Source organism: Ovis canadensis, chromosome 25 (genome assembly GCF_042477335.2).
Source record: "Ovis canadensis isolate MfBH-ARS-UI-01 breed Bighorn chromosome 25, ARS-UI_OviCan_v2, whole genome shotgun sequence".
NCBI lineage: Eukaryota > Metazoa > Chordata > Mammalia > Artiodactyla > Bovidae > Ovis > Ovis canadensis.
Genome location: NC_091269.1, coordinates 48,012,119 through 48,039,180, shown reverse-complemented (window position 1 = coordinate 48,039,180; position 27,062 = coordinate 48,012,119). Strand labels below are relative to the sequence as shown.

The 27,062-nt window shown below is 36.5% G+C and overlaps 1 protein-coding gene across 2 annotated transcripts in view; it reads right to left on the bottom strand.

The window, feature by feature from the left end:
* Positions 1 to 27,062, bottom strand: part of ADK (adenosine kinase) — a 543,033-nt gene that overhangs the window by 90,979 nt on the left and 424,992 nt on the right. For both annotated transcript variants that reach the window (XM_069572166.1, XM_069572167.1), the window contains exons 8-9: positions 16,604 to 16,639; positions 4,451 to 4,565 (exon numbers count right to left, since the gene is read on the bottom strand). In XM_069572166.1, coding sequence (XP_069428267.1) covers positions 4,451 to 4,565; positions 16,604 to 16,639 — 151 coding nt within the window. The remainder of the gene's footprint in view (positions 1 to 4,450; positions 4,566 to 16,603; positions 16,640 to 27,062) is intronic.

Sequence of the window (27,062 nt, the reverse complement as noted above, 5' to 3'; positions counted from 1 at the left end):
AATCCTCTCACTCCCCCAAAAGCTCAGAACTCAATTAGCCTACAAGCAATGAACCAATGATTAGTATGTGACAAAACCTCTGGGCTGGAAGGATAGAGGATGGATTCCCAAATGAAGTGACCAAAAAAAAAAAAAAAGTGGAAAAGTCTTTAGATTCACAAGCAATTTATGGAAGAGGAATTCAAAGAATTAATTTATAATATAAAGGAAAACAGTTTATCGACTCTATCTCAAAAGGAGAAAGGTCTCCAGAATTAAATACCAAGGAAACTAATTTTGTTACATTATTGCTAAATGCCACAAACTTAGCAATGATCATTTAAAAGTACTCTACAGCGCAAGGTTTGAGGAACAATGATTTCTAATTAGTGTTTTAATAAGTGTGTTAGCACTGCCTTGTGCCATTCTGGAATGTCACTTATAGTAAATTAAGGGATACTTTCTTTCCCCATCTTCCATTAGTATTTTAATGCTAGGAGGTGGGAAAAAGCTGATCCATATTCAAGAGGGAAGGAGGAAAAACAATAACAAATTGGCATCTCTTCTGTGAATTGCCCCACAGGCCAAGCATTTTTATGTTCTTAATCATTATTAAATGACTTAACATGACACCCAGAGCCTGGCGAATGATTGCATCCTGACATGAGAACGAATTACAAATGAAATGAAAGATCAAGCCGTATTAGAGGACTGCCTCTGGGAAATGAAAATCTTTAATTCTCTTTTACTATTGACATTTATTTGGCTGCCATGAATAACAACACAGCAAAGAGATTCAGCTATGCTTCTGCATTGAATAGCTTATCCCAGGGCTCAAAACTGCATTAACATTTATCATGTTTGCTTTTGTAGCTGACACTACTGAACAGATTCTCTATCCATCTTGTATTTATCATGCATTGCAGATATAGTGCATCCTCTAATTTAAGTTCATTTTCATAGAGTAGGAACAGCAAAGATTAGCCAGTGTCTTTCCTCAAATAAATGCCTGCTGGTAAGCATCCCTAAGCACGGTTTAATAGATTTAATAAAGAACAAAATGAGTTGACAAGGAAATTCAGTCATAGGAAGGGGAGGCTAATTTTAAAGGTTTCAATTTTGGGAAAATTGTGCAAATTCACAATGAGGAAGACACTTGTACAATATGTAGATCTGGAATATATAAAGCCTTAAAATAAATGTCTCCATAAAGAGCAACAAATTGCATGTTTTGAATCTGAAGGCAGTATACCAGTTCCTGTAAGATAAAAAAATCTGCATGTTCTTCACTTTTCCAAAAAGAGTTCATTGCTAAGACAGGAAGAGGCCACATGGTATAGGAAGACAGCAATCAAGGTAGTTATCAATGCAGGGCCATCTTTTCATGACCCTTTTCTCCCCTGTACACATTTACAACATGGCTTTTCCTGTCACAACAATTAAAGATTATACACTACCTGGTGCCTTTACACGATCCTCTTTGACAGGACTGCCCTCCTTTCTTTAAGTTCCTTCTAAAATTCAAGACTTAGCAAGGATATCAATGCATCTTAGGAAAGGTCCTTAATAACTCTGAATTTTGTCTGAAAAATTATTTTGTTTTTTACTTTTCTTTCTGTTTCATTCACTTTTAATTATGGAGAGTTTAAAACATATGTAGAAGTAGAAGTAATAACATAATAACCATCCCCCATCACCCAGCTTCCACAATTATTAACTCATGACAAATCTCATCTCATTTATCATCCCACTTCACTATTTACCCCTCACTGAATTAACTTTGAAACATAATTTTAAGTAAACTTCTCAACCTTGATTTTGACAATTCTAAAATAAGAAAGTTGAAATAAATTAACCATAGGGTTCCTTCTTCCCATAATTTGACAACAGTTTCTTCTTTTACCTATTTTAGGCTTATATACTTAATTCAGTAAAAAACCATCTACATATTCTCTATAGCATCTTTCTTCAAGGTTTACTGATCTCCTTCTTTGAGTCAATACAACCCATTTAGTCTGTACCAATAAATACTTATACTCTGTTGTATTCATTGTAAACAATTATACTCTGTTGGATTCATTGAGTTTTCCATGTGGCGCTAGTGGAAAAGAACCCACCTGCCAATGCAAGAGACATAAGAGACATGGGTTTCATCCCTGGGTCGGGAAGATCCCCTGGAGAAGGAAATGGCAACCGAGTCCAGTATTCTTGCCTGAAGAACCCATGGACAGGGGAGCCTGGCAGGCTATAGTCCATGGAGTCACAAAGAGTTGGACACGACTGAAGTGACTCTGCATGCATGTATTCACATTTTGATGGGTACCAACTTTATTTCTCAGCCAGATCTTTAAGTCTATTTTAAATTTCAGTGTTCTGCAGAGTACTGAACAAACACAAAACTAATAATTGCTATTGTTTATAACAGTTATTAATGAGCTGATTGAATTTAATCCTAATGATTCAGAGAATATTTAAAGGATTTTACTTTGGCTTTAACAGTAGGCAGCATCATATTGATAATATTACTCATTTCAATGAATAAATGTTTGTTTATTAGATAAAATTCCTATTCTATTTCTATGACAGTTATAAAATAGATTGCTGAGTAAAAACAGAAGTGAAGTTTTCTTCTTGAAGTTTAAAAATAACAAAGTAACTTACTTCTGAATTCTACTTGCTCATAATCAGATAAATTTATTTTATTCAAGCATGGTACTTGGTAAGTAAAATTTATTTATTTACTTATTTATTTTCAGGAAAGATATTTCTAGACTGACAGTATCTCCAAAATTACAAAACAAATAAACAAAATCAAAATGGATTTATTTAACTGAATTTTAATAAATATAAGTTCTTGAAACTTTTTTTTTAACTAGGAGAAGATAGCTGTATTTATTAAAATAAACAATAAAAAGTACATTTTTACAGACATAGAACAAACAGTCCTAAAATTTGCAGGGGACCACAAACTATCCTGAATAGCCAAAGCAATCTTGAGGGAAAGAATGAGGCTAGAGGCATCACACTTCCTGATTCCAAATGGCATTACAAAGGTAGAGTAGTCAAAACAGTATAGTACTGCCGAATAACACGCACACACAGGTCAAGAGAACAGAACAGAGCCCAGAAATGAACACGCGTATATAAGGTCAATTCATTTATGACAAAAGAGCCAAGAGGACACAAGAGGGAAAAGACAGTTTCTTCACAATAAGTGGTATTGGGAAAACCAGACAGCCATAGGCAAAAGAATGAGACTGGACCACCATCTTACAACATACACAAGCATCACCTCAAGGTGAATGAAAGACTGGAAGCTAAGACTTGAAATCAAACAACTGTTAGAGGGAAACAAAGGGAGTAAGTCCTTGACATTGGTCTTGATGATGAATTTTTGGATTTGACACCAAAAGCAAAGGCTAAAATAACAATAACAAGTGGGAGTTAAAACTAAAAAACTCTTGTATAGCAAAGGCAACTATTAACAAAGTAAAACACAACCTACAGAACGGGAGAAAATATCTGCAAGTCATATACCTCATAGGGGTTAACATCCAAAATATATAAAGAACTCACACAACTCAACAGCAAAAGAGCAAATAATCCAACTTTAAAAGGGACAGAGGATCTGAATATACATTTTTTCAAAAGAAGACAACAGATGGCCAATAAGTACACGAAAAAGGTACTAAAAATAACTACTCATCAGGAAAATACACATCAAAATTATAATGAGGTATCACCTCAGACCTGTTAGAATGGCTAAACTATCATAAAGATAGGAAATACCTGTTGGCAAGAATGTGGATAAAAAGGTACCTTTTTGTACTGTTGGTGGAAATGTAAATTGGTGCTGCTGCTATGAAAAACAGTATGGAGGCCCTTCAAAAATAAGCAGAACTACCATAAGACTCAGCAGTTCTGAATCATGAAGGAAACAAAAACACTAACCCAAAGAGATATTTGCACCCCCATGTTCGCTGCAGTATTATTTACAATAGCCAAGACATGGAAGAAACCTATGTGTCCACTGATAGACATTTAGGATGGACAGACTTCAGAATGGATAATAATAATGTGGTACATATACATCAGCTCACGCATGTGTGCACACACATGGTGAAATACTATTTAGGCCTATTAAAAGGAAATGCTAGTATTTGAAACAATATGGATGAAACTTCAGTACTCTACACCAACTAAGCAAAATAAGTCAAATACCGTATGATCTCACTTGTATCTAGAATTTTTAAAAAAATAATAAAAAAACTCAAAGTCACAGATACAGAGAACAGATTGGTGGATGCCAGTGGCAAGGGTTGGAGTGGGGATGACAGTGAGTAAAGTACATGAAGATTTTAGAAAGAAAAATGTACACTGTTTTGAGTAATTTATAATAAAAGTATATAACACCTTAAAATAATGATTAATCTCCATAATACTGGGTTTTTCCCACAGCTTCCCCAGGTACCTGTAGCCAGTATGGTGTCTTCTCTCCCTTGGGTGAAAATCACGATTCGCTGCCTCTTTGAGTTGACTTTTGGCAGAGCCTGTGTCTTTCTGGCTATTTCTTTAATGTCTTCAGTCTATTAATAGAAAGGAGGAAAAATATGTTCATAATCAATATAATAAACTAAAATTTTATAGTAGATTCAGGATTTAGTTTCTCATGCTCAAAATAAGAGAGACTTGATCATAGAATTATTACATAAAAATTTTAACTACATACAGAAGTAAACAGAATAGTACAACAATCTTCAAGGAACCTATCATCAAGCTGCAGTGATTTGAAATCTATGAAATCTTCTATTTATCTATCTACCCTTCATATTATTCTTAAGGAAATCTCAAATACTACATAATGCCACATGTAAAATGCTTTATTATGTATTTCTGAAAGGTAATGATTAAAACATAACCATCTATTATCATATTTTTAATTAATGATAATTCTTTAATATCAACAAAAGTCAGTTTTCAAATTTCCAATTAATGAGAGATTTGTAAAAAAGAGTATTACTGAATCATTTTAGAGGCTTACAGAGAGAGCATAATTATGCTGGTTCTGGAAATAATGCAATTAATATAATAAATTTTTCAAAGAACTAAAATGAGATGCTAACCATTTTCTAGAGACTTAGCTTTTTTAAAGATAAAGTTTAAAAAAGTACAAATTAGTTCTAGAAACCCTCATGCTGTTTTTCATGATCATATAGGCTGCAGTTTTACATCATAAATGTTCTTCCTTGAAATCTAATTCTTGAGTTATGGCTTAGATTTTTAGAATCATGTTTTCAACTTTTTTGAATTAAAAAATGTATTTTTATTAGCTTTTTAAAAAACCGATTTATTTTATTTTTTTTGGTTACGCTGGGTCTTCATTGCTGCGTGCATGCTTTCTCTAGCTGCAGTAAGCAGTTGTGGTGTGCAGACTTCTCACTGCGGTGGCTTCTCTTGTTGTGGAGCACAGGCTCTAGGCACATGGTTTCAGTAGTTGTGGCCCATGGGCCTAGAGCTTGTAGGCTTCAGTACTTGTGGCAGGTAGGCCCAGCAGTTGTGGCACACGGGCTCAGTAGTTGCAGTGAACAGGCTTAGCTGTTCCTCAGCTTGTGGCATCTTCCAGGCCAGGGACTGAACCTGTGTCTCCTGCATTGGCAGGCAGATTCTTATCCACTGTACCACCAGGGAAGTTCTCAACAATTTTAGATAATTTAAAAATCCATGTTTGAATTTGGAGGGCTGCTAAAATTGTCCATCGTTTGGAGTTTGTTGGCAGCTTCCTCTATCACTGTGCAAAGTTTTAAAAAGTTATGGAGACAGAAATATATACCAGAGTGGAAATATATCTAATAAAAGAAATTAATTAGGATATATAGGACAGAAACATTTAGGTAAGCAAAGCAGACAAGTCACAGTGGCTACAGACAACATCAGAAACCATGATGTTTTTAAAGGTATGACAGTCTTTAATGAAATATTTGTATGCTGTTTAGTCACAAAATACTTAAGAAATTCTGGATGATATATGAATCTAAGCTTCTCCTAAACCTAACATCATGATTCCTGAGGACTGCTATTTCTGGGGAAAAAAAAAAAGCCATTTGTGGTTGGACAATGCTGCTGACCTTTCAAACATGCGGACTATTTCACTTTTGTTTGCTTATTTTAGAAAAGAACTGTGCCTGAAACTCTGATAAGACGAGAAAAGAAATTCCCTCAGTTTGAGGGGAAAGACTATTAAAAATGACCAGTAACATTTGAAAGTGAAGTGGCTCAGTCATGTCCAACTCTTTGCGACCCCATGGACTGTAGTCTACCAGGCTCCTCTGTCCAGGGGATTTTCCAGGCAAGAATACTGGAGTGGGTTGCCATTTCCTTCTCCAGGAGATTTTCCCAACCCAGGGATTGAACCTGGGTCTCCCGCATTGTAGGCAGATGAGACACTTTACCATCTGAGCCACCAGGGAAGTCTATCCCCCCAAATGACAGTGTTTTATAATAATAATGTTTCTAATAAATATATACATTAAAATTATATATATTCTCCAAATCTCTTTACTGCTACTGCTAAGTCACTTCAGTCGTGTCCGACTCTGTGCGACCCCATAGACGGCAGCCCATCAGGCTCCCCTGTTCCTTAAATCTCTTTACTACAGACATATTCTACTAATACAGGATTTTTGCTTATGATTGAGTACAGTTCATTTTTAGTAAAGATAGGAGGCAAACTCCAGAAAGACTCACTTTAGCACCTTAGGAATGGAATTTTATGCATGTACTGGGTGATTTTTAAGTAGAGATCCTTCTTAAAAGTGGTATAAGGAATAAATTAAGAGTGAGATTTGGTTGTCTTATACCAACCCTGTGAAAAAAGAGAATGTGCTGTGGGAGTTTTGGTAACCTAATCAAAGCAACATTTTTTTCATGCCTCAAGTTAGACCTTATAAAAACAGCAATTCAAGATTGAAACAAACTTTACAAATATAAAAGATAAATCTTCACAGAAAGATTAAGCTTTATTCTGTTTGTATCCATATCTATAGTTCCATTGTGCACCAAATCAAAGTATCCCACACTAAGCTTTGAGGAGTCATTGCTTTGCCCTCAACAGACGATTCCCATCTAGTATAAAAGCTTTTCTTAAAACTTCAATTTTGTCTTCCTAACAACATATACTTCGAGTTCTGTAAAACTTGAAAACATGAACCTCTTCCTTATCTCCTGGCAGTTCTTTCTCCCATGTATCTGCTCTAACATATCTTAACAGAATGATGAAATCACAAGGGATTTTAGAGTACGACACAATTGGATTCACTAATTTTGACGTTGTTGTTCAGTTGCTCCGTCGTGTCTGACTCTTTGCAGCCCCACGAGCTGCAGCATGCCAGGCCTCCCCGTCTAACACCAACTCCCGGACCCTACCCAAACTCATGTCCAATGAGTCAGTGATGCCATCCAACCATCTCATCCTCTGTTGTCCCCTTCTACTCCTGCCCTCAATCTTTCCCAGCATCAGGGTCTTTCAAATGAATCAGCCCTTCGCATCCAGTAGCCAAAGTATTGGAGTTTTAGTATCAACATCAGACCTTCCAATGGACACTGAGTATAGGAAAAACCATAGCTTTGATTATATGGACCTTTGTCAGCAAAGTAATGTCTCTGCTTTTTCATATGCTGTCTAGGTTGGTCACAGCTTTTCTTTCCATTTGTGTGACCTCAACTAGTAAATTTTTATACATGGAAGATCTGTATAAAAAAGATCTTAATGAAGTGGATTACTACAATGGTGTGGTTAGTCACCCAGAGCCAGACATTCTGGAGTGTGAAGTCAAGTGGGCCTTATGAAGCACTGCTGTTAATAGAGCTGGTGGATGCAACAGAATTCCAGCAGAACTATTCAAATCCCTAAAGGATGATGCCATCAAGGTTCTGCATTCATTATGAAAGCAAATCTGGAAGACCCAGCAGTGGCCCCAGGACTGGAAAAGGTCAATTCTTATCCCAATCCCCAAGAAGGGTAGTACCAAAGAAGGTGCTGAACACTGGACAGTTGCACTCGTCTCCCATGCTAGTAAGGTCATGCTTAAAATCATGCATGCTAGGCTTCAGCATTATGTGAACCAAGACCTTCCAGATGTCCAAGCTGGGTTTAGAAAAGGAAGAGAAACTAGAGATCAAATTGCTAACATTTGCTGGATTACAGAGAAACCACAGGAATTTCAGAAAAACATCTATCTCTGTTTCATTGACTATGTTAAAGCCTTTGACTGTGTGGATCATGATAAACTGTGGTAAGCTCCTAGAGAGAAAGGAATACCAGATCATCTTACCTGTCTCCTGAGAAAACTGTATGTGGGTCAAGAAGCAACAGTTAGAACCCTGTACGGAACAAGTGATTGGTTCAAGATCGAGAAAGGAGTACGACAGGGCTGTCTGCTGTCACCCTGTCTGTTTAACCTATGCACTGAGCACATCACGAGATATGCCAGGCTGCCTGAGTTACAAGCTGGAATCAAGACAGGCGGGGGAAACACCAGCAACCTTAGGTATGCAGATGATACCACTCTAATGGCAAAAAGTGAAGAGAAACTAAAGAGTCTCTTGATGAGGGTGAAGGAGGAGAGTCAAAGAGCGAGCTTAAGATTACATATTAAAAAACTAAGTTCATGCATGGCATACATCCCCCTTACTACATGGCAAATAGAAGGGGAAAATGTGGAAGTAGTGACAGATTTCCTCTTCTGGGGCTCCAAAATCACTGCGGATGGTGACTGCAGTCATGAAATCAGAAGACGATTGCTCCTTGGCAGGAAAGTGATGACAAACCTAGACAGGGTGTTGAAAAGCCGAGGCATTATACTGCGGACAAAGGTTCATATAGTCAAGGCTATGGTCTTCCCAGTGGTCACGTACAGTTGTGAGAGCTGGACCGTAAAGAAAGTAGAATGCCAAAGAATTGATGCTTTTGAACTGTGCTGCTGGAGAAGACTCCTGAAAGCTCCTTGGACAGCAAGGAGATCAAACCAGTCAATCTTAAGGGAGCTCAACTCTGAATACTCACTAGAAGGACTGAAGCTGAAGCTGCAGTATTTTGGTCATCTGATGCAAACAGATGACTCAGTGGAAAAGTCCCTGAATGCTAGGGAAGACTGAGGACAGAAAGAGGAGAGGCTATCAGAGGATGAGACAGGCTGGATGGCATCACTGACTCAATGGACATGAGTGTGAGGAAACTCTAGGAGTTGGTGATGGAGAGGGAGGCCTGGAGTGCTGCGGTCCACACAGTCGCAAAGAGTTTGACATGACTGGGCAACTGAACAATAAATAGGTAAATATACCTCTCTGAAACTCCATTTTCTCATCTACAAAACTAAGACAATAGTAATTGTGTTAAAAGATGTTGAGAGTGAAGTATGCTAAAATTAGTGGGCAAAAGTCTGAAGAGAAATGGGGTATTTGCTTAGTCTTATGGTATCTCCCTCTAAACTTATTCATTACAGAAGAAAAAATAGAAATGTTAATAGTGGAGAAGGTTGACAGACATCCCTTTACCCCAGTGATCAACTTTAGTGATGCTTAAATTAGTGGGTAAAATGGGATATTTGCACAGGTATCACCCCCAAGATATTTTATCAACTACAACGGGAAAATAGTTAACTTCATAGAGGATAAATACCACCTTAACCTAGTGATCAAAGTTAACATCACCAAGAGTAAGACATTGGGATATCGTGTATATATTCCTATTATGACGCACTGACAAGGGCACAATGCTGCTGCTGCTGCTGCTAACCGCTTCAGTCGTGTCCGACTCTGTGCGACCCCATAGACAGCAGCCCACGAGGCTCCGCCCTCCCTGGGATTCTTTAGGCAAGAACACTGGAGTGGGTTGCCATTTCCTTCTCCAATACATGGAAGTGAAAAGTGAAAGTGAAATTGCTCAGTTGTGTCTGACTCTTTGCAACCCTATGAATCGCAGCACACCAGGCTTCCCTGTCCATCACCAACTCCCAGAGTCCACCCAAACCCATGTCCATCGAGTCGGTGATGCCTTCCTACCACCTCATCCTCTGTCGCCTCCTTCTCCTCCTGCCCTCAATCTCTCCCAGCATCAGGGTCTTTTCCAATGAGTCAGCTCTTCGCATCAGGTGGCCAGAGTATTGGAGTTTCAGCTTCATCATCAGTCCTTCCAATGAATAACCAGGACTGATCTCCTTTAGGATAGACTGGTTGGATCTCCTTGCAGTCCAAGGGACTCTCAAGAGTCTTCTCCAACACCACAGCATCAATGATTGATTCAAAAGCATCAATTCTTTGGTGCTCAGCTTTCTTCACAGTCCAACTCTCACATCCATACATGACTACTAGAAAAACCATAGCTTTGACTGGACAGACCTTTGTTGGGAAAGTAATGTCTCTGCTTTTTAATATGCTGTCTAGGTTGGTCATGAATTTCTTCCAAGGAGCAAGCGTCTTTTAATTTCATGGCTGCAGTCACCATCTGAAGTGACTTTGGAGGCCTAAAAGATAAAATCAGCCACTGTTTCCCCATCTATTTGCCATGAAGTGGACCACATGCCATGATCTTAGTTTTCTGTATGTTGGACAAACCTAAATTGAGGGACATTCTACAAAATGACTGACAGGCAGTCTTCAAAAGTATGAAGATCATGAACAACAAGGAATGCATGAGAAACTGTCTGATAAGAAGAGACTAAGAAGACAAACAGATGCAATGTGACCCTGGACTAGACTGTGGAAGAGAAAAAAGAAATTAGAGGAAAAACTGGTGAAATGAGAATAAATTCTATAGTTCAGTTACTAACACTGTACTAATGTTGACTTCCAGGTTTTGATCATTATACCTTGGTTCTGTAAGATGTTTACATTAGGGGAAGCTAAGTGAAGGTATCCAAAAATGCTCTGTACTATTTTTAAAATTTTCTGAATCTAAAATTGTTTCAAAATAGAAAGTTAAAAATAGTTTTCTTTGTGTATGAGGAGGAAAAATAAGGTAAGTGAAAGAGCTGAATGCAGTATTTAGCACATGCCAAGTACTTAATAAATATTAATGTATTTCCTGTATTTACTGTCATTTAAATATACTCCAAAACTGTCAAATCCTAAGTTGCCTGAAAATCTCTAGAAAGGACCTCAAGAATTTTTTGAGTGGGGCTGTGGTGAGTCTTCAGTGCTGCTCATAGGTTTTCTCTAGTTGTAGTGAGTGGGCTCATTACTTGTAACACATTTAGTTGCTTAGTTGCCCAGCAACAGGTGGGAACTTCCTGGACCAGGGATCTAACTGGTGTTCTTGCATTCCAAGAGGTGGATTCTTAACCAATGGCCCACAGAGAAGCCTTCTGAAGAATTCTGAGTATTGAGAATTCAATTATGTTATCCAATAAGGGAGGAGAAAGAGAAAAAAGGAAGAAAAAGTAGAAAGCTCACAATTTAAATACGAGCCATGTATGAACAGCTATGAGCACTCTAAAATACTCAGTACCTCTTAACCAGTCTAGACAGTATGTATTATTACTATGTCGCCATTTTATAGATGCAGAAAGCAAGAGCCATGTACATAGCTCTAAAGTATTCAATAAATCTTAACTACTCTAGGAAATAGGTGCTATTACTATATCCCCATTTCACAGATGAGGAAATTGAGTCACAGAGAGGTTAAGTAACTTCCCAAGGTCATAAACATACTAAGAAGTGGAGCCAGGACTAGCATCCACAAAGTCTTGATTCCAACACTCTTCCCTGTTATCTACAGATCATACTGCGTCTACGAATTCTGGTTATGTGATTTCTGTTGTGATCACAAAACTAAAGCATCTTCATGTTAAATGATTATATGCCACAGTCACAAGTCATTGCTGATCTTGCATTTAAACATGATATTTTTCTTAATTATTCTGGATTGTATTTTACCCTAGTGAATTTCAACTTCTGAATTTCCAGATATTTCTCATTTTCCAAGGTCATTTGAAAATCTGATTTCCTCCTCCAATATGTTAGACTGTGAGAAAGAAGTGTAGTTTATAAAGATCACCAGATTCAAGACAGCTGAGCTCAGATTCTGACTCCATTATCTGTTAGCTATGTGACTCTGAACATGTTATGTAGTTTATTTTTTTTTCTGTTCAACTGATATGGCAGTACATGCCCTACCTACCCCTCCAAGGTTTGTATGAATATTAAATGTATTAATTATATGTTAGAAAATGTTTTATAAACTTTGAATCATTTCATAAATGTCAAATTATGCTTTTATTGTCACTAGTGCTCACACACTTTAAATTTAGCATTGTTTTCCAAATTAATATATTGTCTTCATTTCATTTTTAACAAACTGATGATACAAATGTAAAAGAATACTGTTACCACCTATCTGCTGCTGCTGTTGCTAAGTCGCTTCAGTTGCGTCTGACTCTGGGCAACCCCACAGACGGCAGCCCACCAGGCTCCCCCGTCCCTGGGATTCTCCAGGCAGGAATACTGGAGGGGGTTGCCATTTCCTTCTCCAAAGCATGAAAGTGAAAAGTGAAAGTGAATTCACTCAGTTGTGTCCGACTGATATTTGTGTTTTTTTAGTTTTACTTCCTCAGAAGTCACTCCAATGATCAGAGTATCTAAAATAGGAGACTCCCATCTTTTCTTTTACTGTACACTTTCATTATTTCTATCTTGTCTTCAGGGTCTATCGAAGCGTTAGGCACAAAGTAAGTGCTCAGCAAGTGGATTTGTTGAATGAGTAAGTGATTAAATCAAGATAATCAAGACTATTCTATCTCTTTCTGTTAACTGAGTGTTTCAAAACTGTTATCATTTGGAACTCAGTCACTTAGGGAAGCAGTACTGTACTCCATCAACACATGATCTAATTCAGTGTCTCATTTCCAGAAACTCTTGGCGACCATTCACTGTGAATTCTTTACATTTGTGAGGAAAACAGGAACATTAGGAAAATCTTGGAGAACTCCTTGGTCATCAACACCTTCTGAAACCCTCTGTGGACTTACTATCCAGGGCTAATCAATGGAAGTTTCTGTGAGGATGTCACGTTCTACATCTGCTCTGTCCAATATGGTAGTCACTATCTACGTAGGCATGCACTTGAGATGTGCCTAGAGACTAAGGAACCGAACTTGGAATTTTATTTAATTTAAATAGCCACACATGGCTTCTGGATGCCTATTGGATAGCACTTTCAATACTTTCTTCTCTCAGTGGTCTAAGATGATAGAGCTGTCATTGGTCAGAGAAAGACTATAAGCCTGGAAGTCTCTGGGCAGAGTCATGGGCTGTAGGGAAGTGGGAAAATGGAAAAGGATTGCTTTATTTCCTCTATGGTTAGAAGTATTGTATTTTAGAGCTCTAAAATAAGAAAATTAAAATTTGCTGCTTGGAGTAAAATGGAGTAACCGATACAATAGAAAAGGTATGAATTCTCTTCATCATTTGGCATATACTCTATTGCACTGAGAATGAGAACACAAAGAATAGTTTTATTTAGGTTTTGGAGGTATGTTCTTCACCTTAATTTAAATCAATTTTCAATAGTGCTTTTAAAAGGTTTCATAATGAAACATATTGCTAAGTGCCTCATTTCTATTAAGGTTCTAAAAATACAAACCTTTAATCGGTTCAACTTAAGATAAGGTTGGTTGAAAAACACACTGCAGTCTGAACCGATTTTCCAAAATAATAAAAGGCCCCATGAAACTTTTTACACCAAGAATTGTCATTTTAAATTCTTAGCAGGTCTGTCATTTAAATCAGGCACTATGCAATTTTCCATCAACCTATATATATATACATTCCTCTCTCTTCTGCTTTGTGTTCTGGCCAGTTCCAGTTTTTATCTCATTCTCCAGTGCACTCCTAAGCTGCTGCTTCTTACTGAAAATTGCCCAATTCACTTTAAAGATTAAAGATTTTTTTCTTAAAGAAAGATTATCTGAAATTTGCAGAGAAGCTAACCAGAATATCATAAACAATGTCACTGAGGATATTTCCTGATGATAAACACTGGTTATTTTTAGATGCATTTGGATTGGTCTCTTAGCAGAAAGATCACTAGTGGCAACACTCAGTGGCTTTGGGAACTGATTGGGATTTATAACAGAAAATGAAGGTAGGACTTGTGGGAAGAAAAAGTGCCCACCTTTTCTTTCTCTTTAATTTTTTCACTTCTCTCCTCTCATTCATGTCTCAAATTAAGAGGTAAAATTAAAGTTGGGAGGAAATAGATACAGATCTTGTCTAGTTTGTCACAAGACTTGAAAGCACTGACACATTCCCACAGACATTAAACTGTTAAATGATTTATTCTCGTTAGAGTCTTTAAAAATACTGAGATTCCAATCTATGCCTTCATACTACTATCTAACCAACTAAGGAAACTTTAATGACATTTTAGAATCATTCATTTTCTCTAGATAGCATTCAGTACAAGGATTATATTTTATTAAAAATACTGACTTCAGGGTATTCTAATCAAGGGTTTTACAGATTCTGAAATGCTTACAGTATTTCAGGGAACCCATGAAGGGATACATCAAGACACTGTATGCTTTATACAATCTAACACACCATCGTCAGATTACCAACTGAGTTTTGCTATGTCAGGAGGTAATAAGGTATACTATTATAATCATCACTTTGTTCATATGTTGTAATCAGTTATGGCAGACTTATGGTAAAAAGAAACAACTTTAGAGTCAATAAGTAAGAACTAATGGCAAGGTTAATATGGTGTTAGTTAGTAGAAAATAGAAAAAGTAGCTTGTTGCTAAGACTGAATTTAAACCAGGCATATTCAAAGCATTTAGCTCAACAGGACAATAAAACTGAATTAGTAAGGTTTAATAAATTATTAAAATTATTATCAGGTACTACAGAATCATTTGTTATACATGTTACATATCTAAGCATTTATAAAAGTGGTTATTTTTTAGAACTGAAATACATTTCTAAATGTTAGCACATAAAATAGGACACAAATTTATACTCTATATATGTTTTATTTGAAGAGTTTTTATGTAACAATGGAGAATATTAATTGTTAACACTGAAATTTAAAATCAGTGAAACTTTATAACATGACTTAAAATATTTACTTATAGTTTCATGATCAAAACATTTGCCTTTCTAAATTGAACGTTCCCCTCATTACATTTAGCCCTGTACAGCAATTGCCAGTTTGGGAAATTACAAAGGGAAACTTAAATTAGATAAAAATTACTTGGAAATCTTTATTCCTTCTTCATGTGACTCAACCTTATATTCATGAGAATATGTTAAAATAAAAAAAGCAAACTCCCAAGAAATGATGATAGTTTCCATTAATTGAGAGCTATGAGGCAGCTTCCTGCCCTGATACAGTTTTTATATAGGACCTTGAGAGTAGAATACTTATACCACATGCTCACTATCTTCCCCCAAGAAAAAGCAGCACCTTGGTTGTCAAGTCCTATGACATGGATAACATACACATGTATCACTTTGTTGCTTAATAACGAATCTGTCTTTAGTACATTTAAGTAACATTTCCTTCACAATTTTATAAAACACCTTTCTCTAAAGAGTTCAAAGTAAGCTTACTAATATATCCAGTCAACGCTCACAGTTTCTGTACATGGTAGACAATACTGAGTATGCAAATAAGGAAAGAGTTTCTATATATTCCAGATCTAGTCAGGTTAAATTTAAAAAACTTACTTCCATCACACATTCCAGTTTGCTATATAGAACACAATATTCTACAGAGTTCTGGCTAAATAAATAAGATGGTGATAAAAATCACACACTCATTTAATCTCTGTCAATTAGCCTGGGTTTAGATTAGTCAGTGTTTCCCAACAATCTAGCAGAAGGTAGATACTACATATGTAAAAACATGGTCTTGGCTATTATTTTAATTTTGCCAACAACAACTATATGGAGTTTGGAATCTCAACAGGATAGTATTTCTATAAGGAAAACAGAACTGATTATCTGAAAATTAAAGCAATTATCAATTTTGTGTTTCAGATAATGTATATGTTTTATGCTATCAAAGAAATGAGGAAAAAGAAAGAAAAGAAAAAAAGATTCAAACAGGAAGTTCATATGAGAAGGATTTAAACTAGTCAGTTCCTAACAACAGTTAAGTATAACCTTTTGGAAATTAATTTACATAATGATAATCTACATGTGGTAAGGTTGAAATTATTTAAATGACATTATATTTCACTATTTAGTGTTGCTCCACCACTGCTTTAGCAGTGAATTCTTATGAAATGTAATGCAGCTAATGAGGTAGCTTTTTAACTGAACAAACTGACAGGCCCCATATCTGCAGAGGCAGCTTGAAACCGTGCCCAACCTCTTGGCTTCCCAAGAGGCTTTTCAAAATTCAATAAATAACATCTGTAGGCGATGTTGGGTGCAGACCTAGCAGAGTGCGTCATAACACTGTGCTGGCAGAACAAAGAAACCATGACGACTGCCAAGTTTCCATGGCAACTGCTGCGAGGCTCTGAGAGTATAATAGCACATCAATCACTGTCCAACAGAACTTCATTATCAGCTAGAAAAAACCTTTAGGATCTGTTTAGTGTGCAATTGTGGGTTAACTCACCTCAAAGCCTTGCTCTCTAGCAAAAGTGGCAGCTTCCTGAAATAAAAAAAAAAGAACAGTTAATTATAAAGTGCTAGGTAATGAAGAAATAATCCATTTTGAAACTCATTCAAACAGTCTTCTTTTTACACAATTATCTCAATATACTCACATAGTTCAATTTTTATTCTTACACGGAAAAAAAGATTTCTTTTTTCCTTGGCATAAAAAAAAGGCAGCAAATGTCAACACACTTCACAAGCTGAAATAAAGAAGATGTAGTACATGTTTTTACTGTAGCTGTCACCATGAGTTCAGGTGTTTTGACCCCAACAAAGAAAATCATTTGAAACCTAAGGAAGATGCTGATGGTTATGTTTTTAATTAAAACAATACCTTTCAGAAAACTCTTCTGTAAGAAGAATGTTTGCTAATAAATTAGATTCAGAAAACCCACCATTTTGCAATCTCTGATTTATTCAGGCAAAGGTCATCAAAGGATGCTCAATTCATTAGGTTAAAGAATGATGGGGAACTGGTTATTTCATGGAATCAAAGTATCAAAGATCACATGCTGGTCACAAGGAGCAAAGTATAACTTTACAGTGGAAGAATCAAGCAGTCATCACTTTAACCCAGTGATCAATCTTACTACCTAATATTCTGATCACCAAATAGTCTGTGGTTTCTGTCATAATGTAGTATAACGTACAGAGCACCATCTATAAAGTTTTTAACATAAATTAATCAAAATTTTATTCAATAACTTGCAATCTACAGGAAATATATAGAGGATAGAAGAACAAGTTAAATGATACACTGAGAAAGCTAATAAACAAATCCATAGTGAAGTGAAGTCGCTCAGTTGTGTCCGACTCTTTGCGACCCCATGGGCTGTAGCCTACCAGGCTCCTCTGTCCATGGGATTTTCCAGGCAATAGTCCTGGAGTGGATTGCCATTTCCTTCTCCAGGGGATCTTCCCAACCCAGGGATCGAACCCGGGTCTCTTGCACTGTAGACAGACACTTTACCGTCAGACAGGACAAGTATCTTGGTCTTTTTAGTAAGTCAACATCATGATAAAATGTATAGGAGTAATGTACAGATTTTAATTGGAAACTGTTTGAACAAACCAGTTGTAAAATACATTTTGGGTAAGTCTGATTATGAAATGGAAATCAAATAATGTTAGGGATTATCAACTTGATATGAAAAAATCCTAGATTTTCAGGTGTATCCTGAAGTATCCTGGGATAAAATGGCATGGTATATGTAATTTATTTTAGAAAACTTAAAAAAAGAAAGTGAAGCAAAAATGGTAAAATATTAATGTATCTAGATGTATTCAGTATTATTATTTTTGCCTGTTTGAAAATTTGTGTAATAAAATGTCTACCCCCGCATTTCTCTCTGATTTAAGATGACAGGGTAACAAATGCTGAATATTTTTTAAAATTTAGTTAAAAATTTGAAAACAATGTTTTTCTAGATATTAAATATATCTTAAGGGCACAATCTGATGAACATTATTATATAATCTAATGCCCTTATAATAGGCTATCAAATGACAAAAACACATCTGTGTAATCAAATCCTTTCCCTTTCTTCTTTCTCTACTTTGTGCATATATTTTCATTTTAGTACTGATACAGAAAATGGAGGCAATATTACTTTTCAATTCCACTTCCCTCTTGAAGACGAAAAAAAAAAAAAAACTGCAGACAACTGTCAAGAGTCTCTACATCTTAACTTACATTCCTCCAGAATTATCTTTGCCAAGAGATATTAATAGAAGGATGGGATGTGAGCCTGAGTAGTGAGCAGATCCAACTTGACTAAAATGACTGCTGCACCAAACCATGTAAGGCAGAAACTACAGTTAATGTCTCCAGCACAAATCTGGGTACTATCTACATGTTAAGGAAAACATAGAGAAAAGAAGTATGTATGCAGTTATAGTCCAATATACTAATACCATGTAAGTTTAAAGAACCACTTTGAGGGTCTGAGAAGAGTGAAACATACTATCACAATTAAACACTGAAGTTAATAGAAAGTGATAAGCTGAAAGTACAGCTCCTTAGGCTGTTCACTAGAGAAGCATAAAACTGATTGAGTTAACCTTAGTTGATACAGATAAAACAAATTAAATCATGATCTTGACAATTGGGGTAAGGATGGTTAGCCTTCTTGACAATTTACTTCCACCAGAATCTTGTATACCAGACAGTCAATAATATTTACTAGCTTGGATGTCAAGGAAAAGGATAGGGTTCAAAAGATAGCAATGTAAAATTTTTCCAAGTTGTCCAACTCAAGAATTAACCAAGCTAATTCTTATAGAAAAAAAACAACAAAACAGCTTTGTGAGAACTACTTATTTATATGGAACTTTATCAGAGGCATGAAAGAAACCTAAAGGACTGTAAGACAAAGTTAATATGACAAATCTGTACAACTAAAATTGTACTAAGACATAAAAACTCAAAATTCACATACAGTAGATAAGTTGCCTTTTTAATATCCAGTTTTGCTCCCCAAAGTAAGAAGCAATAGACTGTGATCCGTTATGGTACAACAGAACTGACTAATTGCAAGAAGGCACATTTACCAATGTCAGATCATTATTCTTCAATGAAACTGAGCCCTAGGACTCTTCCACATCTGTAAACTATTCCAAGCACTAACATATTTCTGACTGAGGAAGGACATGCTGAAGAAAAGTCAACTCAATTTTCTATCTTAGCGCCCCCTCACACAGGTTTGCAGAGCTGTGCCCTATCACTGAAAAGCTAAGCACTTGTTCTATAGCTTAAAAAGATCTTATCTCCCGACTTCCTCCCACCTTCCTTTGATCTTGGGTTGGTGCCCCCCAGTCACTCCATTAGTAAAGGCAGCTGGCTCACATCACTGCAGACTTTCCCACAGCTAACCTCTGATCTGAAGGTGTTTGTAGATACAACGATGGAACAACATTTATTTTTCCCTCACAGCAAAACAAATAAAACAACACAGAGGAACAGTTTGACCCAGTAAGAATTTGATGGAGAATTTTAGTCCTAAGATTCACTGCATGGAGGGACAAAAGAGAAAAGGCATTAGGTCAGAAATCAGGGAAGAAAAAAGGCATAAATGGTGGGCAGAACAGTAAGGCAGGTTCCAAATATCAGGGGTAATTCCAAGTGAACTGATCACACTAAATTGAAAAGGACTTTTTAGCGTGCCTTCGCAGTAAAAGTGAGAAAAGAAAACAAGCAAGTCCCCATCTGTGCTGCCCCAGGGCGCCACGTACTGAGTTTCACAAATCTAATGAAGCAGTCAGGTTAAAATCCAACCGCAGAGTGGATGTGACATGTGGAGAACAGCTAGGGTTAGAATAGAGAAGCATGGCGGTCCCTAATGCAGGTGATTATCCATGTGATAATCATTATATTTACAGGCTTTCCATTTTAGATCTGACATCAAAAATCACAAAGGAGGCGGGATTAAGGAAATAAACAACCGACACAGAGGCTTTCCTGCTCCCCTGAGAGTGTAGCACTTTCATTCATGCATGACAAGCAACAAAAGCAAAACGAAACAGGCCAGGAAAGAGTATTTCTGAGAAGGCTGGATTTCACATTAACACTACTTTCCATTTTGATAACTTTCACTATTATTCAGCTTCTCATACAGGTCACATTTTCAAAATCAGTTCCCATTGTTGTCTAAGCCATAATACAGTATCATTTTTGGTTTACAATGAATGATACTCACATATGTCTTTTTACAACAACAAAGTCATTTTTTTCCTTCCTGGAATTGAGTGTTGTGAATAAAATGGCATATAATTAAAGTCTTAGGCTCTCATCTACACCACGCTATTTAGGATTTGCAGTAGGCTTGCTGCTTCATCGACTAGGCTAAAAGGATGCAGCAACAACCAAGAACAGTTTTTGAGTAGAGGTTTAAAAAATAAAGCTGAAATTCATGGTTAATGAAAACTATGGAATACTTACATGAAGAACTATTTAAAGGGATTAGCAAACCGCTACTAAAAAGCACAGTTCTCAGGTTATACAGGAAAGGAAGGAACAACTCCAGTGTGTGTTTGTGTGTATGAAAATACAACAATTTCCTTTATATCTAAGAAGAAAACCATTTTCTTTGCATTTTGCCTGATAACACCTTGATTTTATGTAGAATTATCTGTAGTCACTATAAAACTAAAACCATAAACAGGCCATATTATTATTCTCATTCTAATTATCTGTTACTAGTTACATAGAAATACAAATGATTTCTGTATTATTGGCCTTATATCCTGAGACTTTGCCAAATTAACTTATTGGTTGTAGGAACTATCCTTTTCCTTTAGGGAAACAAGATGTTCCTACTAACCAAACCACAAAGTTATTTTAAGAATTTAGCAACATGCCTTAAAAAATCATCTCTCTTTTCTCCAGGGTAATCTGAAGGGTGTAACTACAAACTACCCACCACTATCATAGCTCATAACCCTTGCTCTCCTACTTCTGGCTCTACATTTCAAGGCACTGAATCCATTTAGAGCTATTATCTGCTTGCTTATGTTACCACTCTGTTTTTCGATATAGGACACGAGGGATCTTGGGTGTTGACTGAAACTTCATGGACTGAAGTAAAAAAAGAACATCCAACTTAGGACCAAAGAAAGAAAACTTCTGACTATCCACAGAAGGCAGCTCATCCATTCAAAATAAACTATTTTGCTGCTCCAATGCAAACAGGAAGCAGCAAACTCACTGGCGTTTGCATGGTCTTCACTCAAGTCATAGGAGTCCAGCCAGAGCTCTGGGAAAAACCAAGGGAGAATGGAACCACCAAAACAGTTCTATTTTGTTTGTTCATCTCTCCATCCAACTAGTATTTACCCTGCAAGGACAGTTTTAGGCTAACAGATACTATAATGCTAGAGATACATCAGTGTTACAGCTGTTATACATCTTATTGGACTTTGACTTGCAATATTTGAAACAATACTGTAAATCCTAAATGGTGCGGTGCACATGAGAGTCTAAGATGGAATGATATCTATGTCTGTCTCTATCTATATAAATCTATGTATAAAAATCTCTGCATATAAATAAAATCCATATATTTTTATACAATTATATGTATGAAGCCTTTCTTGAAGGCTTTAAATGCAAGATAGTACTGGTCAGGAAGCAGTTACAGACAAATAGAAAGAGTAGTTGGCTTAGAAGATCTTCACTAAGGTTACCATTTTATAGCTCATTTGATACGTAATCTTGGGCAAGTCACTCAGTATATATCAGTTTATATTAGTAAAACGGAGGCCAACAAAACTGACTGGATTATTACTAGGAATAAGGAAAATATTTAATGTGAACTATAAAATCATATCACCTATTAAATTCAAGCTTTTGGTAAAATCTTAGGAAAATTTAAGCAAATGAATTTCAGAGCATCCAGAGTACATTCCATGATTTGTCCTATCTATGGATCATATATGTAGCAGGAAGCCTCTAAAATGGTTGCCTACTGTGTGCCTAACTGGCGACATTCAAATCCTTGTAAAATTTTCTCCCCTTTGTGTGTTGTCTGGACTAAGAGACTCACTTTTAACAAATACCTGACAAAAAGTGATGGGATGTCGTTTGTTCGTTCTCTTGCTCACATGCTCGCTCTCAGCTCTCGCTCTAGGGGAAATGAGCTGCCATGTTGTGAGCTCCCCCATGGAGTGGCCCATAACTAACCATCAGAGAGGATCTAGGGCTTGCTAACAGCCACGTGAATGAGCTTGGAAGTGAATCCTCCCCAGGCAGTGACAGGACTACAGCCCTGGCTGACATCCTGACTTCAGCCTTGTAAGAGACTCTGAATTCAGAGGCACCGAACTAAGCTGTGCCCAGATTCTCTATCCACATCTTATACATGAGCAATCTAAGCCTAAAAGAGTTTAACTAACATGGTCCAATTCAGAAAACCTCTCTATTCAGATTATGCTAATCCTTAAAAAAAATCCTCACAAAAGTCAAACCAAACAAGCGTGGCTAACAGATCAATCACAGGTGAGAAAATAAAGGAAAGATAATTTAGAAACATATTATCTAAATGGTTTTCTATACCTGATTGTGATTAATCATTTCTTAGCTGTAGCAGTGATACACCTCTGAGTCATGCTGACATTTAATGATAAAGAACTATCTGCTGTTAATTTCTTTCCTATATTCAGCTGAGTTCAGTTGCTCAGTCATGTCTGACTATTTGTGACCCTATGGACTATAGCATTATGAAGACTTATATTGCTTAATCAAATCCTAAAAGATGATCCTGTTAAAGTGCTGCGCTCAATATGTCAGCAAGTTTTAAAAACTCAGCAGTGACCACAGGATTGGAAAAGGTCAGTTTTCATTCCAATCCCAAAGAAGGGCAAAGCCAAAGAATGTTCAAACTACCACACAGTTGCACTCATTTCATATGCTAGCGAAATGATGCTCAAAATTCTCCAAACCAGGCTTCAAAAATACATGAACTGTGAACTTCCAGATGTTCAAGCTGTATTTAGAAAAGGCAGAGGAACCAGAGATCAAATTGCCAACATCTGTTGGATCATGGAAAAGCAAGAGAGTTGCAGAAAAAAAAATCTACTTCTGCTTTATTACTTCCAAGCCTTTGACTGTGTAGATCACAACAACCTGGAAAATTCTTCAAGAGATTGGAATACCAGACCACCTTACCTGCCTCTTGAGAAATCTGTATGCAGGTCAAGAAGCAACAGCTAGAACCAGACAGGGAAAGACAGACTGATTTCAAGTTGGGAAAGGAGTATGTCAAGGCTGTATATTGTCACCCTGCTTATTTAACTTATATGCAGAGTACATCATGTGAAATGCTGGGCTGGATGAAGCACATGCCGGAGTCGAGATTGCCGGGAGAAAAATCAATAACCTCAGATACGCAGATGACACCACACTTATGGCAGAAAGCAAAGAAGAACTAAAGAGCCTCTTGATGAAAGTGAAAGAGAAGAGTGAAAAGGCTGGCTTAAAACTTAACATTCAAAAAATAATAGGATCATGGCATCTGGTCTCATCACGTCACGGCAAATAGATGGGGAAACAATGGAAACAATGACAGACTTAATTTTCTTGGTCTCCAAAATCACTGAAGATGGTGATTGCAGCCATGAAATTAAAAGACGCTTGCTCCTTGGAAGAAAAGCTATGACCAACCTAGACAGCATACTGAAAGGCAGAGACATTTCTTAGGCAACGAAGACACATCTAGTCAAAGCTATGGTTCTTCCAGTAGTCATGTATGGATGTGAGAGTTGGACTATAAAGAAAGTTGAGCATCGAAGAACTGATGCTTTTGAACTGTGGTGCTGGAGAAGATTCTTGAGAGTCCCTTGGACAGCAAGGAGATCAAACCAGTCAATCATAAGGGAAATCAATCCTGAATATTCATTGGAAGGACTGATGGTGAAGCTGAAACTCTTAATACTTTGGCCACCTGATGTAAAGCACTGACTTATTGGAAAAGACCCTGATGCTGGGAAAGACTGAAGGTGAGAGGAGAAGGGGACGACAGAGGATGAGATGGTTGAATGGCATCACCAACTCAATGGACATGAGTTTGAGCAAGCTCCAGGAGCTGGGATGGACAGGGAAGCCTGGTGTGCTGCAGTCCATGGGGTCCCAAAGAGTTGGTCATGACTGAACCAAACTAACTGATATTGCTTAAGCCTCTAAATATTTCTTCACACTATCCTTCACACTATGAGTTACTTTTACCTTGTACTATTTACAAAATGTACTTTGTACTTATTTATAAAAATATTTACATATTTTCCTATGAGACTGCATTAATGTTATACTATTTTTAATACTAAATTATTTGTGAAGAGGAAAAGTTTTAACTTGTAAATAAAGTAAACAAAGGCTGGATAATATTTTTAAGTAAATATAAATCTGAGAAACCCCTTTTAAAATGTTTCATTCATGAAAATATCTGTACTGGTTTTTCAAAGAACATACAACTTCTGGGAGATTTTCAACCTGTGCTCTGGCATTTATTACCATATGCTTCCTGCCTGCAGAATGCTGAATATAAATGTTATTTAACATTTATTGAGTGTCAAAAACTCTGTGGGGCAATGTATAAGCTATAAAGACAAGCATGGCCCCTATCCAATGATAAAAATTAAACAGTGTATAAAGTATACCTTCATAAACATGACTGAAAAAAATCACATAGCTGAATTATAAGCCAAATAAATTAGGTTCAGTTTAGAACATACTTAATCCTTTCACAAAATGATTTACTAGGTGATATGTCTGTTTTACCAAGGAAAGCTGTTCATCACGCCCACTGTTATGCATATTTAATGATGGTAGGTAAAGGAAAGCAAGTTTAGGAAAAGTATTTCATCAAAATTTGATTGACTAGCTATTTGGGCTAACTTATAGACTAACCCAAGTTTTTCAGCTGCTTAAAAAAAAAGAGGAGAGGTGATAGGATAAGAAAACGATTAGGGGAGTAGGCCTCTTATTGGGTGTTTTATTTCCATTTCTAGTGAGATACCATGTGCATGGCATAATGAAGACACTTAACAGGTGTCAATTATTTTCATTTCATTTGATCCTCATAAAAATCCCATAAAATACGTATTCTTCTCCTTTCATAAATAAAAATCTGAAGGTTTGGAGACATTAAAGTATATATTCAATACCAAATAAAATGTATTCATAATAGCTGGCAGCTGGATCTGATGATTTCTGAACGGTTTGTGCTGGTCTGCTGAACTCTTTTAGCTGTTTTGTCTTAACCTCATTTTCATTTTTGAAAGATATTTTTGCAGGGTATAGAATTTGAGATTGACAATTTTTCTCTAAGTTTCAGTTTGCACTGTTTCAGATGCATTCTTTCTTGGCTCCTGGGCTCTAGAACACAGACTCAATAGTTGTGGCACGTGGTTAGCTGCTCTGCAGCATGTGGGATCTTCATGGATCAGGGATCAGACCCATGTCTCCTGACCCGGCAGGATCATCCCTGAGCGACCAGGGAAGCCCTAAGATGCATTCTTATCTTTGTTTCTCTATATAGAATATATCTTTAAAAATCTGTTTTAAGATTTATCACTGACTTTATGCAATGTGATTATGATGTTCCTTGGTGTAGTTTTTTTCCTTGTTTCTTTTGCGGTTTGTTGGGCTTCTTTGATTTCTGGGTTTATAGTATTCTTCAAATTTGGAACATTTTCACTCTTTTTTACTTCAAATATCTGTTTTGTTTCTCCTCTCTAGGACTCCAAATATGAATGTTAGGTCACTTGAACTTGAGCAATCCCTGTTTTATGCTATTAGTAGAATACGTATAAGTTTTAAAACAGACATTTTTCTTCTTTACTGCATTACCAGTGAAGAACTGAAGGCCTATGGAGACCAGGCTACAGCTTGTTAACCTTAAGATAAGTAAAATGTATCTTTAGACAGATGTTACGTCCCTCATTTATTGGAAAAAGAAAAAAAATGCAAAACTTGAGTCACTTATATTAATAAAAAACAGTAAAAGACAAGATAAATAATTGATTCTTACAAGTTTAGATACATGTTTACGTGGGGCAATGAGAAAGGTATTACTGATCAGTGTTAAAAATTAGATCAAAAAAGGAAACGAAGACCTTAGGATGGGGAGAGATTGGCATTTTTATTAAGTATCTTAATCTTTTCTCTCAAATGTGTACTAATATCCTTTATTTTTTCTATATCCCATGCATTAAGCTTCTTAAAGTTCCTAAGCTTCCTATCACACCTTCCTAAGGTCAAGGTATGATAATCACTGCTACCTTAGGGTCAAGGTGTGATAATCACTGCTACATAGTTTCCACCCTCTATGGCCACCCTAATGACCCTATCAGCAGAACCTATCATAAAAGCTCCTCTATTCTTTGAGTCTCCTGGTCTTTCAAGGGAGAAGAGGAAACAATTAGAAATCATAACAACATTCACAACCCAAAATATTACTGAATTAACTTAAAAAGAAACTTATAGGAACACATTGTGACTTAATAACATTTAAAAAATAGTTTAAAACAAACAAACAAACAAAAAGAAAACAAAATGAGAAGCATCTAATCTCCTAACCTCTAGTTGGCGAAGGGGGTCGGGGTGGAAAAGGTAGTTCTTCTCAGGTCATAATTTTTAAACTATGGATGTGTATATAACAACATTCCATTCAAGTATCACCAAAACCCCGTATTATTTTCATTCTTGCCAAGTGAGTCACAATAATTATGCAGAAAGTGTACAGTAGCAGTATGCCTTAGAAACAAATCTAATATAGACAAAATTAGAATTTTCATAATGGCCAGTGGGAAGAAACAAGGTTAGGCATGGTGGTAACCATCAATACAGGTCTCTCAAGGAAAAGAAAAAAGAAAGCGAAGAGCACACTACCACCACTAACCAAAAAAACCCCACAACAAAAATGAAA